Source organism: Herpailurus yagouaroundi, unplaced genomic scaffold (genome assembly GCF_014898765.1).
Source record: "Herpailurus yagouaroundi ecotype Mexico unplaced genomic scaffold, PumYag 180, whole genome shotgun sequence".
In the NCBI taxonomy this organism is placed as follows: Eukaryota; Metazoa; Chordata; class Mammalia; order Carnivora; family Felidae; genus Herpailurus; species Herpailurus yagouaroundi.
In genome coordinates, this window is record NW_024412411.1 from 21,764,937 (window position 1) to 21,779,090 (window position 14,154).

At 35.3% G+C, this 14,154-nt stretch overlaps 1 protein-coding gene across 5 annotated transcripts in view; it reads left to right on the plus strand.

Moving 5' to 3' along the window:
• CEP295 (centrosomal protein 295) overlaps positions 1 to 14,154 on the plus strand; it is a 56,972-nt gene that overhangs the window by 3,834 nt on the left and 38,984 nt on the right. For 3 of the 5 annotated variants that reach the window (XM_040489616.1, XM_040489617.1, XM_040489619.1), the window contains exons 2-6: positions 1,225 to 1,352; positions 2,400 to 2,600; positions 9,400 to 9,524; positions 10,392 to 10,485; positions 12,613 to 12,708. In XM_040489616.1, the coding sequence (XP_040345550.1) occupies positions 1,245 to 1,352; positions 2,400 to 2,600; positions 9,400 to 9,524; positions 10,392 to 10,485; positions 12,613 to 12,708 (624 nt within the window). In that variant the 5' untranslated portion in view covers positions 1,225 to 1,244. Of the gene's footprint in view, positions 1 to 1,224; positions 1,353 to 2,399; positions 2,601 to 5,271; positions 5,367 to 9,399; positions 9,525 to 10,391; positions 10,486 to 12,609; positions 12,709 to 14,154 lie in introns of those variants that run through there. The other 2 variants (XM_040489618.1, XM_040489620.1) reach the window with 2 other exon arrangements.

The following is a 14,154-nucleotide window of genomic DNA, read 5'->3' on the forward strand; positions in this document are numbered from 1 at the left end:
CTATTAGATAACTTTAAATCCTCCTAGCCCAAAACAATATCCATCCATAGCATGTGCAATACTGCCTGGTAGTTATTTGTTAAATTAGTTTGAATATTAAAATAAAACGATAACCTCTGTCCTTCAGTTGTTAGGAATCTAGCTAGAAAGGGCACACTGTAATAGATGAAAAACTAGAGGAAGGTAATACCAAGACAACATTAGATTGGTCCCCATGTGAATGTAAAGGTAATATTCATCATAGGTGAGCAAGTCAGGAATGGGGTGGTGGGTGGGTAAGGCAAAAATTGATAGAGTCTCATGAAGAAGTGGGTCATAAGCTAACTTCCGAAAGCTCTGAGTATCCATGTTATAACCTAGGGTGGAGAGTGACAACACCTGGTCAACGGCATTAGAAGAGTAGATCTGAGAATCTAAACACCTGACTCATCCAAACAACAGAATTATTCTCAGAAAATTTTTAAATGGTTGTTGATTTTTAAAAAAAATCACACCATAGTAATTATTAAAGAATTGTTGAAGGTTGATGTGATTCTATATGATACAGTGACACTTGGCGATCAAGTTATACACAGCAGACTGAGAGTTGAATCTAGGGAGCAGGAGCCTTTTGCAATTACAGCAGTCTTGCTGGTTATGAACAAGTTATCAGCGTTCTCGAGTGTAACATTGTAATTGTGAAAACATTTATGCTAACACATTTTTTTAAGTCTTTGTGCTGTTTTTTACATTTAAGCTAGGTAAACTCTGTAAATCTTGATCAGAAGTCAGGTTCCAGATACTCTAGATAAACACACTGCTGTAATGGGGGAAAACGTTTCCAAGTAAATGCTACTTGTAAATATAAATCGACTTAGTCTATCTAAATTTTTTTTCATATGTATATAGTCCTTTAAATATGAACTGTTAGGGGCGCCTGGGTGGCGCAGTCGGTTAAGCGTCTGACTTCAGCCAGGTCACGATCTCGCGGTCCGTGAGTTCGAGCCCCGCGTCGGGCTCTGGGCTGATGGCTCAGAGCCTGGAACCTGTTTCCGATTCTGTGTCTCCCTCTCTCTCTGCCCCTCCCCCGTTCATGCTCTGTCTCTCTCTGTCTCAAAAAAATAAATAAAACGTTGGAAAAAAAAAATTTAAATATGAACTGTTAAATACATTTTAAAAATTGTTCTAATCTTTGCCACCCTATTTTAATAGACATTTTTTTTTCTTTTCTTTTTTTAAATTCAGAATCTCTAAAGTACCCAGAAATGAAAAGAAAGGTAGGGAATGCAGGCAAGCTGAGATTGAGTCCTAATGAGGAAGCTTTCATTTTACAGGAAGATTATGAAAGAAGACGAAAACTAAGACTGCTGCAGGTAAGATTCATTTAGAACAATGTTCCAAATTCTTTGTCTTCCCCAAATTATTAGTGGGTTTATAGTAGAGAGTTCTAAATGTTGCATTTGAAGCCCTTTTCTGGGGTGCCTGGGTGGCTCAGTCAATTGAGCATCTGATTTTGGCTCAGGTCATGATCTCACAGTTTGTGGGTTTGAGCCCCGTGTTGGACTCTGTTGACAGGTCAGAGCCTGGAGCTGCTTCGGATTCTTTGTCTCCCTTTTTCTCTGCCCCTCCCCTGCTTGCGCTCTGTCTCCATCTCTCTCTCAAAAATGAATAAACATTAAAAACATTTTAAAAAATAAAGCCCTTTTCTGGCTGTACAAGAGCCCTGGTTCTTGTGTATTAACTAGTTTTGGAAAATTCGAAAAATAGGCTGTAATAGTAAACAGATGAAGAAGAGTTTGAGCTTAGGGATTATTTGACTTGATAATTATTTGAAAATCGTTCTTTAAACATTTTTTAAATTATGTGTTACTGATGAAGATTCGAGTAGGAAGATTAGAATGGCTTTGAAGACTTACTGGAAAGATTATTAGCTGCTGCAACAGACTGATTAAGAAGTTGTAGATTATTCTTTTCTAGAGGTCTTCTCAGAGTAAGATATTTAAGTCCTCGTGAAGCGTGTTGTAGGTGCCATTCTGTCTAGAATTGGGGATGATGTACCACAAACATGGACTTCTCATCCAGCTCTGTCTGTATTCACCTGGGCTGGAAATTTTGTTGATCATCCTTACCTTTTTAACCTCTTATAGGTTATTAAAATGACCATGGTAATCCTGTTAGTGCTTAGATTGGAGAGGAGAAGATAGTAGCTAATGAGTTAGAACTTTAGAAGTAGTCTTGAGGGTTTAACTTCTTACATCACTTGGATTTTCTGCTTTCCGTAAGCCTTACCTAATATATGGATATTCAGGAAAATTGATATACCTGAGGAGAATTCATTTAAGTTCCTATTTCCAAGTGGCTTTTCAGAAAACTTGAAGTAAGCCTCTTTTCATATAATCTGTTAAATATGCATTCTTTAGGTTCGAGAACAAGAAAGGGATATCGCCTTTCAGATAAGAGAAGATATAAAACACAGGAGAAATCAGCAACTAGCCCGTTTGGCAGAGGAACTAAGGACAGAATGGAAAGAATCACAAACTCAGAAAATAAAGACCTTGGAAAAACTGTATTTGGCAAGTTTAAGAAATATGGGAGAGGGACACCAACAAGCCAAAGAAAATGTAAGTGAACACTTACTGACCGCCTGTCTGGTAGTAGTGGTTAGAAGTAAGTTACAGTTATTCAGTGTTGTCTGGTATGAATGTTTGCACGTATAGAATTTATTTGGGGCAGCCTAAACTTATGTTTTCTACGGTCTTTTTTTTTTCTTTATTTAAAGTGGTTGACATACAATATTTTATTAGTTTCAGGTGTACAACATTGTGGTTCAACAATTACCTTATGGGTGCTCACCCTGATAAGGGTAGTTACCGTCTGTCGCCTACAGAGTTATCGCGATAGTGTTGATTATATTCTCTATGATGTATTTTTTCATTCCTATGACTTATTCTATCGTGACAAGTTTGTACCTCTTAATCCCCTTCACCTATTTCACCCATCCCCCACCTACTCACCTCTGGCAACCACCAGTTCTCTATATTGATTAGTCGGTTTCTTATTTTTTTGTTTGTTCATTTGTTTTGTTTTTTTAGATTTCACATACAAGTGAAATCATAAGGTATTTGTCTTTCTCTGTCTGAATTATTTTACTTAGCACATTACCCGTAGGCTTTCCATGCTGTTAGAAATGGCAAGATCTCTCTTTTTTTTTTTTTATGACAGATATTCCGTTGTATATATACATACACTATAGTTTCTTTATCCACTTATCTGTCAGTGGACACTTAGGCTACTTCTGTATCTTGGCTATTATAATAAATCTGCAGTAAACATAGGGGTACATATATCTTTTCAAATTGGTGTTTTCATTTTCTTTGGGTAAATACCCAGCAGTAGAATTACTGGTATTTTTTATTTTTAATTTTTTGAAGAATCTCCCTGCTGTTTCCACAGTGACTGCACCAATTTACGTTTCCACCAACAGTGCGCAAGGATTCTCTTTTCTCTATATCCTCACCAGCACTTGTTATTTCTTTTTGATACTTGCCATTCTGACAGGTGTCAGGTGATACCTCATGGTGCTTTTGATTTGCATTTCTTTAATTAGTGATGCGGAGCATCTTTTTGTGTGTCTGTTGGCCAGCCATGTGTCTTCTTTGGAAAACTGTCTAAGTCCTCTGCATATTTTTAAATTGGATTATTTGATTTTTGTTGTTTTGGGTTGTATGAGTACCTTATATAGTTGAGATTAATGCCTTATCTGATATATCATTTATCGGTATCTTCTCCCATTCAGTAGATTACCTTTTCGTTTTTTGATGGTTTCCTTCACTGTGAAAAAGCTTTTTAGTTTGATGTAGTCCAGTTGCTTATTTTTGCTTTTGTTTTCCTTGCCTAAGGAAACATATCCAGCAAAATAATGCTGAGGCGGATTTCCAAGAGATTACTACTTATGTTTTCTTTTAGGAATTTAATGGTTTCAGGTCTTACATTTAGGTCTTTAATCCATTTGGGGTTAATTTTTGTATCTGGTGCAAGAAAATGGTCCCGTTTTAATCTTTTGCATGTGGCAGTCCAATTTCCAACACTATTGAAGAGACTGTCTTTTCTCCATTGTATATTCTTGTTTACTTTGTCACAGATTAATTGACCATATAAACATGGGTTTATTTCTGTGTTCTGTATTCTGTTCCATTGATCTGTGTGTGTGTGTGTTTGTGTCACTACCATACTGTATTGATTACTATAGTTTTGTAATACAGTTTGAAATCAGCAAGTGTGATGCTTCCAGGTTTCTTCTTCTTTCTTAAGATTGCTTTGGCTATTTGGAGTCTTTGTGATTCTGTACAAATTTTAGAATTATTTGTTCTAGTTCTGTGGAAAATATTGTTGGTATTTTGATAGGGATTGCATTGACTCTAGATTGCTTTGGGTAGTTTGGACATTTTAACAATATTAATTTTTCCAGTTCTTGAACATTGTATATCTTTCCATTTATTTGTGTCATCTTCAGTTTCTTTCATTGGTGTTTTATAATTTTCAGAGTATAATTCTCTTCACGCCTTGGTTACATTTATTCCTGGGTATTTTATTCTTTGTGATATAATTGTAAATGGGATTGTTTTCCTAATTTCTTTTTGTCCTACTTTGTTATTAAGGTACAGAAATGCAACAGAATTGTGTATATTAATTGTGTATCCTGCAGCTTTACTGAATTCATTTATTTTAATAGTTTTTTGGTGGAGTCTTTAGGGTTTTCTATATGTAAAATCATGTCATCTGCAAATACTGACAGTTTACCTGTTCCTTTCCAGTTTGGATGCCTTTTATCTCTTGTGTGATTTCTGTGGCTAGGAATTCCAGTACTGTGTTGAATAAAAGAGTAGCTATCCTTGTTTCTGATCTTAGAGGAAGCGCTTTCAACTTTTCACCATGGAATATGTTAGTTGTGGGTTTCTCATAAATCGCCTTTTGTTATGTTGAGATATGTTCCCTGTGAACCCATTTTGTTGAGAGTTTTTGTCATGAATAGATGTTAAATTTTGTCAAATGCTTTTCCTACATCTGTTGAAATTGATCATATGGTTTTTATTCTTCATTTTGTTAATGTGCTGTATTATAGTAATTGAGTTGTACTTTTTGAACATCCTTCATTCCTGGTATAAGTCCTGTTTGATCATGGTAAATAATTCTTTTAATGTATTGTTGAATTCAATTTGCTGATATTTTGTTGAGGATTTTTGCATCTATGTTGATGAGGGATTTTGGCCTATGATTTTTCTTTTCCTGTAGCTTCTATCTGGTTGTGGTACAGGGTTATGCTGGCCTTATAGAATGCATTTGGAAGCATTCCTCCCTCTTCTATTTTATGGAATAGTTTGAGAATGGTAAGTATTAATTCTTTTTTAAATGTTTGGTAGAAATTCACCAGAAGCCATCTAGTCCTGGACTTCTATTTTGGGGGAGCTTTTTTTTTTTATTATTAATTCAACTTTAATGTTAGTAATCAGTCTGCTCATGTTTTCTCTTTCTTCCTGATTCAGTCTTGGAAGATTGTTTCTGGGAATTTATCCAATTTTTTCTAAGTTGTCCATTTTGTTGGTGTATAATTTTTCATAGTAGTCTTTTCTAATTCTTTGTTTTTCTGTGGTGTAAGTTGTCTTTCAGATTTTATTCACTTAAATGCTCTTTCTTTTTTCTTGATGAGTCTGGCTAAATGTTTCTCAATTCTGTTTATCTTTTCAAAGAACCAGCTTAGTTTCATTGATCTTTTTTTTTAATCTCTATTTCATTTATTTCCACTCTGATCTCTATGTCCTTATTTTTACTAACATTTGGCTTTGCTGCTTCTTGTTTTGTAGTTCCTTTAGGTATAAGATTGGTTATTTATTTGATATTTTTCTTGTTTCTTGAGAGAGGCCTGTATTGCTTTTAACTTCCGTCTTAGAACTGCTTTTGCTGCATCTCAGAGAATTTGTGTTTCCATTTTCATTTTTCTCTATTTTTTTATTTCCTCTTTGACTTTTTCATTGACCCATCTGTTGATTATCTTTAGTGTGGTTGTTTTTTTTTTTTTTTTTTTTCTTACCCCCAGTTTCTTTCTTGTAATTGATTTCTAGTTCCATACTGTTGTGGTCAGAAAGGTGCTTGATATGATTTCACTTCTTAAATTTAATGAGACATGTTTTGTGGCCTAACGTGATCTATCCTGGTGGATGTTCCATATGAACTTGAAAAGAATGTGTATTCTGCATTGTTTTTTGTTTTTTGTTTTTTTTAGATAGAATGTTTTCTCTCTATATTTTAAGTCCATCTGTCTGGATGATCTATCTGTGTATGTAAGTGGCTGTTAATATTTACTTTATATATTTATATGTTCCTATGTTGGGTGCATATATATTTACAGTTGTTATAGCCTCTTTTCATTATGTAATGCCTTTCTTTGTTTCTTGGTATAGTCTTTGTTTTAAAGTCTGTTTGTCTGATAAAAGTATTGTTACCTGGCTTTTTTTCCCTTTTTCTTCCATTTGTATAGAATATCTTCTTCCAGCCTTAACTTTCAGTCTGTATGTGTCTTTAGATCTGAAGTGGGTCTCTTGTAGGCAGCATGTAAATGGGTCATAGTTTTTATCCATTCACCCCATGTCTTTTTTTTTTATTATGTTTGTTTATTTTGAGAGAGCGTGAGCGGGGGAGGGGCAGAGAGAAAGGGAGACAATCTGAAGCAGGCTCCAGGCTCTGAGCTGTCATCACAGAGGGGCTCCAACCCGTAAGTTTTGAGGTCATGACCTGAGCCAAAGTCAGATGCTCAACTGACTGAGCCAGGCGCCCCAGCACCCCATGTCTTTTTGATTGGAACATTTAGTTCATTTACATTTAAAATAATTATTGACAGGTATGTACTTATTGCCATTTTGTTATTTTCTGGTTGTTTTTTGTAGTTTTTCCTGTGTTCCTTTCTTCCTCTCTTGCTCTCTTTGTGTTTTGATGACTTTCTTTAGTGTTATGCTTGGATTTGTTTCTATTTTGTGTGTCTATTATAGGTTTTTGGGTTTTGGTTATGAGGTTCATATATAGTATTCTGTATATATATAGCAGTCTATATTAAGTTGATGGTTGCTTAAGTTCAGACATTCTAAAAACACTAAATTTGTACTCCCCCTTTTACATTTTAGGTGTGGTATAATATTTTACATTATTTCATGTGTCCCTTAACTAATTATTGTAGATATAATTGATTTTATTACTTTTATCCCGTAACCTTCATACTAGCTTTATAAGTGATCAACCAGTGGAATTTTTTCCTTTCATAGTTTTCTTGCCTCTAGTTATGGCTTTTTCTTTTCCACTTAAAGAAATCTCTCTAACATTTCTTGTAAGGCTGGTTTCAAGGTGATGATTTAATTGTTGATGTTTTAATTGTGTATCTCGGTGTGAGCCTCCTTGGTTTCATGTTGTTAGGTCCTCTGTGTGCTTCCTGGACCTGGAAGTCTGTTTACTTCCCTAGGTTAGGAAAGTTTTCAGCTATTGTTTGTTCAAACGTGTTTTTCTGTTCCCCTTTATTCTCCTCTGGGACCCCTGTAATGTCAATGCTATTATGCTTGAAGGTATCCTGGGTCCCTTAACCTATCCTCATTATTTTTATTATTATTCATTTTTATTTTTGCTGTTTAGCTTGGGTGCTTTCCGCTACCCTTTTTTCCAGCCAACTGATTCATTCTTCCGCATCCTTTAATTTGCTGTTGATTCCCTCTAGTGTATTTTTCTTTTTCTTTTTAAGTTTATTTATTTATTTTTAGAGAGAGAGCATGAGTGCAGGAGAAGGGCAGAGAGAGGGAGAGACAGAATCCTAATCAGGCTCTGCGCTGTCAGCAAGGAGCCACGCACAGGTCTTAAACTCCCAAACTGTGAGATCATGGCCTGAACTGAAATCATCTTAACCAACTGAGACACCCAGGTGCCCTGTGGTTGGTTCTTTTTTATATTTTCTATCTCTTTTTTTTTTTTTCAACGTTTATTTATTTTTGGGACAGAGAGAGACAGAGCATGAACGGGGGAGGGGCAGAGAGAGAGGGAGACACAGAATCGGAAACAGGCTCCAGGCTCTGAGCCATCAGCCCAGAGCCCGACGCGGGGTTCGAACTCACGGACCGTGAGATCGTGACCTGGCTGAAGTCGGACGCTTAACCGACTGCGCCACCCAGGCGCCCCTCTATCTCTTTTTTAAGTTCTCACTGAATTCATCTACTCTTAAATTTGGTGAGCTTCCTCCTCACCATTACTTTGAACCCTTTACCAGCTCTATTGCCTGTCTCCATTTTGTTTAGTTGTTGTTTTTTTTTCTTTCTGTGGTTTTGCCTTGTTCCTTTTATTTAGAACATATTTCTCCATCCCCTTCTTTTGTCTGACTTTCTGTGTTTGTTTCTGGGAGTTAGGTGGAACTATTCCCTCTCCTGGTCTTGAGGGAGTGGCCTTATGTAGGAATGTCCCCAGAATAGACTGAGTGTGCCCAGCAGCTATTGCTGGCCAGCTGGAGCTGGTGTGGTCATAGCCCAGGGGCCTGATGCGCTGTACTGCAGGGTCGCCCTGGCACGAAGACTGAACTGGAGCAGGCTGGGGTTCCTGGGGTGCTCCATGCTGGGGCTGCCCCAGCAGATCTGCCTCAATTTTTTATATATTAGTATAATTTAATAATCCTGCTAGATGCATTTCCTAATAAGAATCACTTATTAGGAAAGTAAAATCTGTCTTTAACATATGATGTTTAAATTGGAAGTATTCTCTTCTAGTACTTATTTATCTGGGTAAATAAAATAACCTTCTGAATCAGAAGTTGTTTGTTGCAAGCATTTTGGACAGATTTCATTGGGCTGAATGCAGATTTCCCATTTATGATTCTTCATACCTCTAGAACATGTATAGTGGAATATGTATACACTTGGATTTCATTCACAAACAGTAACAGTTCTTTGATGACTTTCAGAAAGACAAAGTAGAACGTAGTGTTTAAGACTATTCCCAAGCCATGTGTTGTTTATTGTGATTTATGGTTGGAAAAATACTAGATTGTGGTCCCGGATACAGTCGCACAAAATAAACAACCTGGTTCCAAAGAAGGAAGGTCTTTGATATCAAACAATTAGTGAAGAAAATAAACATCCTTGAAGTATGTGACAATGATATGTGGTCCTTGATCCCTGAGATTAGTCTGTTTTTAGTAATAGCCTTAGGATTGTGACATCTGATTTTTGTAGTTTTATTTATGCCACCGTTAACTTTATGCTTTGAGTGCAGTGTTTCCTAAACCTCAGTCATTTGAATACCTTTGTGATTTTTGCCCTGGCTGGAGAACCACCCATATTATTTGTTTGGCATGTTAATCTTGTTTAACATAGCATTTTAAGTAATATATATTTTTAGGAACCTGATTTGAATGCTCTGGCACGGCGGGCAGCAGAAAGAAAAAGAAAAGCAGAAATGAGACATAAAGAGGCTCTGAAATTACAGAAAAATCAAAAAGAAGAACTAATGAAACAAAAAACCTGGTAAAATAATAATGATTTTTACCATATTTTCCACTGAAACCGATAGGGCTAGAAGTAGAGAATACATCGGATACTATTTAAACAGATATTAAATATAAGTCATGTAGTATATCAATTGATTTGTTAAACTTGGTTTAAAAATAATGTCTTGGGGGGCTCCTGGGTGGCTGAGTCGGTTAAGCGTCCAGCTTGTGATCTTAGCTCAGGTCTTGATCTCAGGGTTGTGAGTTCAAGCCCCATGTTGGGCTCCATGCTGGGTGTGAAGTCTACTTAAAAATAAAATGAAATAAAAATAATGCGGTGGGGGTTTGGTTTGCCTAGGTGAGCAAATTAACAAATGAGCTTTCTCTTCTAGTATGACTTTAGCAATTCCTTAGTTTCTGGAAAAATGTATGGCTAGCTCAGAATGAATGTCCCCCCAAATCTGTCTGCCTCCGATATAAAAAAAAAAGAAAAATCAGTGCAGTTAAGAGCATGGAAAGAGACTCAGACTATTGACAAATCATTTAATGTGTATTTTTGCATGTTTTGAAAGTGATGGAGCCTCTTACTAGTCAACAGTGCTCATTTTATACAGTGGCCCACCTTTATCAACATTTCTAGTTTTTTTACTCTAAATCATTGTAAATTAAGAAGCATTAGTTTGTTGGGTCAGTTTCAGCATAGGGCTTTATGTCTTTAGCTACACCTCTTTTACTTGTAAACATGTTCTTACGTGTCCGTTGTGTAGAGACTTTTTATTAAACGGCATATTGAGCCTGTGGGATCCAACTGGAGGATTTCTTGCCTTTTATATTTTAGACCTTAAAGGTTGTGCTGTAATATTACCTGGGAGATTAATTTAGGACATCTCTTGTTTTTTTCAAGGCATATAACAGCTCGAAAGGAAGCATTACTTGTGGAAAAAGAGAGATCTGCCAAAATTACAAGTCTGCCACCACCACCTCCAACTCTTTTTGAGGTGAATTGCTTTGAGTGTTGAGAAGAACTGGCTTATAATAATTCTTTATTATTAGAATTCAATGCAGGTCAAAATTTCAATTGTTTAAACTTAATTTTTAAATTTGCAGGTAACAACACACGTCTAGAGTATTTAAAAATAATCCTAGATACTTTTTTACCCCTTCTTTAGTATGTATCTCTGATGTATAAGGATTTTTTTTTTAAGCACAGTACTAATATTCGTGATATCTAATACCCAGTCTGTATTCAATTTTCAGCAGTTGTCTGGTTTTTTTTAGTTGTTTCAAAAGCTATGTTTTTGATTTTTAAAAAACTATAAATGGTTTGGTCTTAAAAATGCCCTTTGTTTATTGGGGGAAAAAACCTGGATTACTTACCCTGCCAACTTCTTACATTCAAGATTTGGGCATTGTAAATGGTTAGCTTCTTAGAGGTAAAGAAGTTTGGTTTAGATAAATTAATAAATTTACACGAGATTACTTAAAGTGGATGAGAGACGTCTATTTCTCTGTGGGAGTAATATGTGTGCTTTTGTGATTTGGAACTTATTTTAGAAAAGACGAAGTGGAAATTAATTTTAAAAGGTATTGGTTCTTTTGTTTTACAATAGTTTGTTGTAGTTATTGAAATGGCTGTTTGGGTGATTATCACAATTACAGTTATTTTTATCTAAAAAGTACAAATTAAAAAACCATTACATACAGGGCTATCTAATTTCATTGCATATACAAGTATATCTTATGTAGGTAAGATCAGCAGAGGTACCAGATGTTGGCCTCTTAAGGGTTTGATTTTGTCAGCCTTCCTGCTTTTAGGTGGAGCCATCTGCCACGTGACATTTGATCCAAAAGATTCAAATGGGAGCATTTCAGATTTCACTCACTCCCTCAAGTACCGTCTCCCTCAGTACCTCGTTAAAACACAAGCAGTATTTTATCCATGATGCCTTTTGATTACTTTTATTGTAATTCCTGATGTTCTAACAAGTCAGGGTCAAATACTTACAAAAAGCAAACAAAGATTATCTGTGTAAGTGATTTGACAAATAGGGATTGTATACAAATGTGTAGTTGTACTTTTCCCCCCAACTTTTTATTATGAAAATTTTCAAAATACAGAGAAGTTAAAAGGCAAGTACAGTACAATGAGTAGCTGTTTACACCTACATGTGTGTATAGATTTCAAAGAGTTGTGTGTATAAATGCATACATTTGAATATAAATTGTAGCATATTTTATGCTTCTTATAAGAATAAGGACATTCTCTTATGCAATGACAGTATCACACTAAGGAAATTAATATTGATTTTTTATACCATTTAGTATATAGTCCATAATTAAGATTCTCCAGTTGTCCCTAAATTGTTTTACTTTACAACTTTGTTTTATGTTTGTGTTTATATTTATATTTATATTTATATATGTATAAAATCTATTGTCAAGTTAGCTTATAGTGTATACAGTGTGCTCTTGGTTTGTAGAAACAGCTTCTTTCTTTTTTAAATAGGATTTCAGTCGGGCTTCACCCATTGCTTCTGCATGTTTTGTCTTAGTCTCTCTCAATCTAGAACATTCTGTCACTCAACCCTACTCAATTTTCGTATTTCAGACTTTTTGAGGAGACTAGTTTCTTATATTCTGTTTGTCTCACTTGGTTATGGTGGTGAATACAAGACATCTCTATTAAACAGGTATATTTTGCTCTGTTCAGTTGTCAAGTAATCTGGGAGGTGATACTTTGGCACCAGACAGGTGTCTATCATCCATCTACGTTTATTCACTGTCTTACTTCTGTTTGAAAAAGGACAGCTTTCTCATCACTGGGCGTCCACCACCATAACCAAGTGCTCAAACTTAGAATCCGTAATAAGAGAGCAACTTGCCATTATGTACCTTCTGATGTGATGCAGTAAACTACACAGCATCACCAATTTAGTATTCTTGCCTAAGTATACTCTAGTTTCTCAACCTATATTCCCCATTAATAGAAATACAGTGAATGATTCTCATGTAAGAAAAATGAATAAGAATAACTGGTTAGATACAAAATTACTTTTTTTATTGGGTTCAGCTTTAATTGAAAATACTGTTAACCTAATAATCCATTGTCTACGTTCCTTTTTCAGAACATTGAATTAAAGAAAACTTCTCATGTGAAAACCAGTAGTTCTACCTATCATCACCTCCACACTTTTGTGAATAGAGAGATGGACACAAACCAGGTGATTGACTTATTGTTGTTCATGATCCTCACTTTATTTCTGTTCATTGAAGTGAGTTATATGTGTAATTTGGCACTATACACATAAGCATAAACTATAGGAAAACAACTACCAATGTCATCACCAAAGAGTAATGTGATTCATACATTAATGAATTCATTGTAGCCTTTGTATATATAAGTATATATGCATACTTTTTTTTTTTAATTTTTTTTATATGTAATTTATTGTCACATTGGTTTCCATACAACACCCAGTGCTCATCCCAACAGGTGCCCTCCTCAATGCCCATCACCCACTTTCCCCTCCCTCCCACCCCCTATCAACCCTCAGTTTGTTCTCAGTATTTAAGAGTCTCTTATGGTTTGCCTTCTTCCCTCTCTGTAACTTTTTTTCTCTCCCTTCCCCTCTCCCCTCGTCTTCTGTTAAGTTTCTCAGGATCCACATATGAGTGAAAACATATGGTATCTTTCTCTGCCTGACTTATTTCACTTAGCGTAACACTTTCCAGTTCCATCCACTTTGCTACAAAAGGCCATATTTCGTTCTTTCTCATTGCCAAGTAGTATTCCATTGTATATATAAACCACAACTTCTTTATCCATTCATCAGTTGATGGACATTTAGGCTCTTTCCATAATTTGGCTATTGTTCAAAGTGCTGCTATAAACATTGGGGTACAAGTGCCCCTATGCATCAGCACTCCTGTATCCCTTGGGTAAATTCCTAGCAGTGCTATTGCTGGGTCATAGGGTAGATCTATTTTTAATTTTTTGAGGAACGGGACCCCCACTGTTTTCCAGAGCAGCTGCACCAGTTTGCATTCCCATATATGCATACTTTTCAAAACATAATTTTTATAGGCATCGTAGTTTATTTAACCATTGTTCTTTTGTTCATTTCTTTTTGCTTCTGTAAATAATGCAAACATAATAATCTTGTAAATTTTTGTGTATAATTCTGAGGTATATTTAGAATAGACTCATGGAAGAGAAATTATTGGATCCAAATTATAACATTTGATACAGATACTTGATATGGATCATTAAATTGCCTTTTAAAAAGTATCAGCAACATATGAAAATGGGCATCTTATCATACCCTTATCTATTCCCTTGTATGGATTATTATGGTTTAGAAATTATTGCCAGTCTCAAGAGTGATAAATGGTAATCCTTGTTATTATAATTGCTATTTCTTTATAACTGGATTTTAATTTCTTTTCATGTTGGATATATTTGGCTACTAAGAAAACAAACTTTCCCAGTATAGCTTTCTTATGAAGTTTAGAGTGCAGCAAATACACATTTTGGTTAACTACTTATTGGCAGATGTTAAAATCAATATTCAGTTCAAACCTGAGATAGATGAATATTCTCATCATAGAATTAACTTCTAAGAAAAAGAATAAATCTTGATTTGTTTAAAATCGTATTGTTATTACAG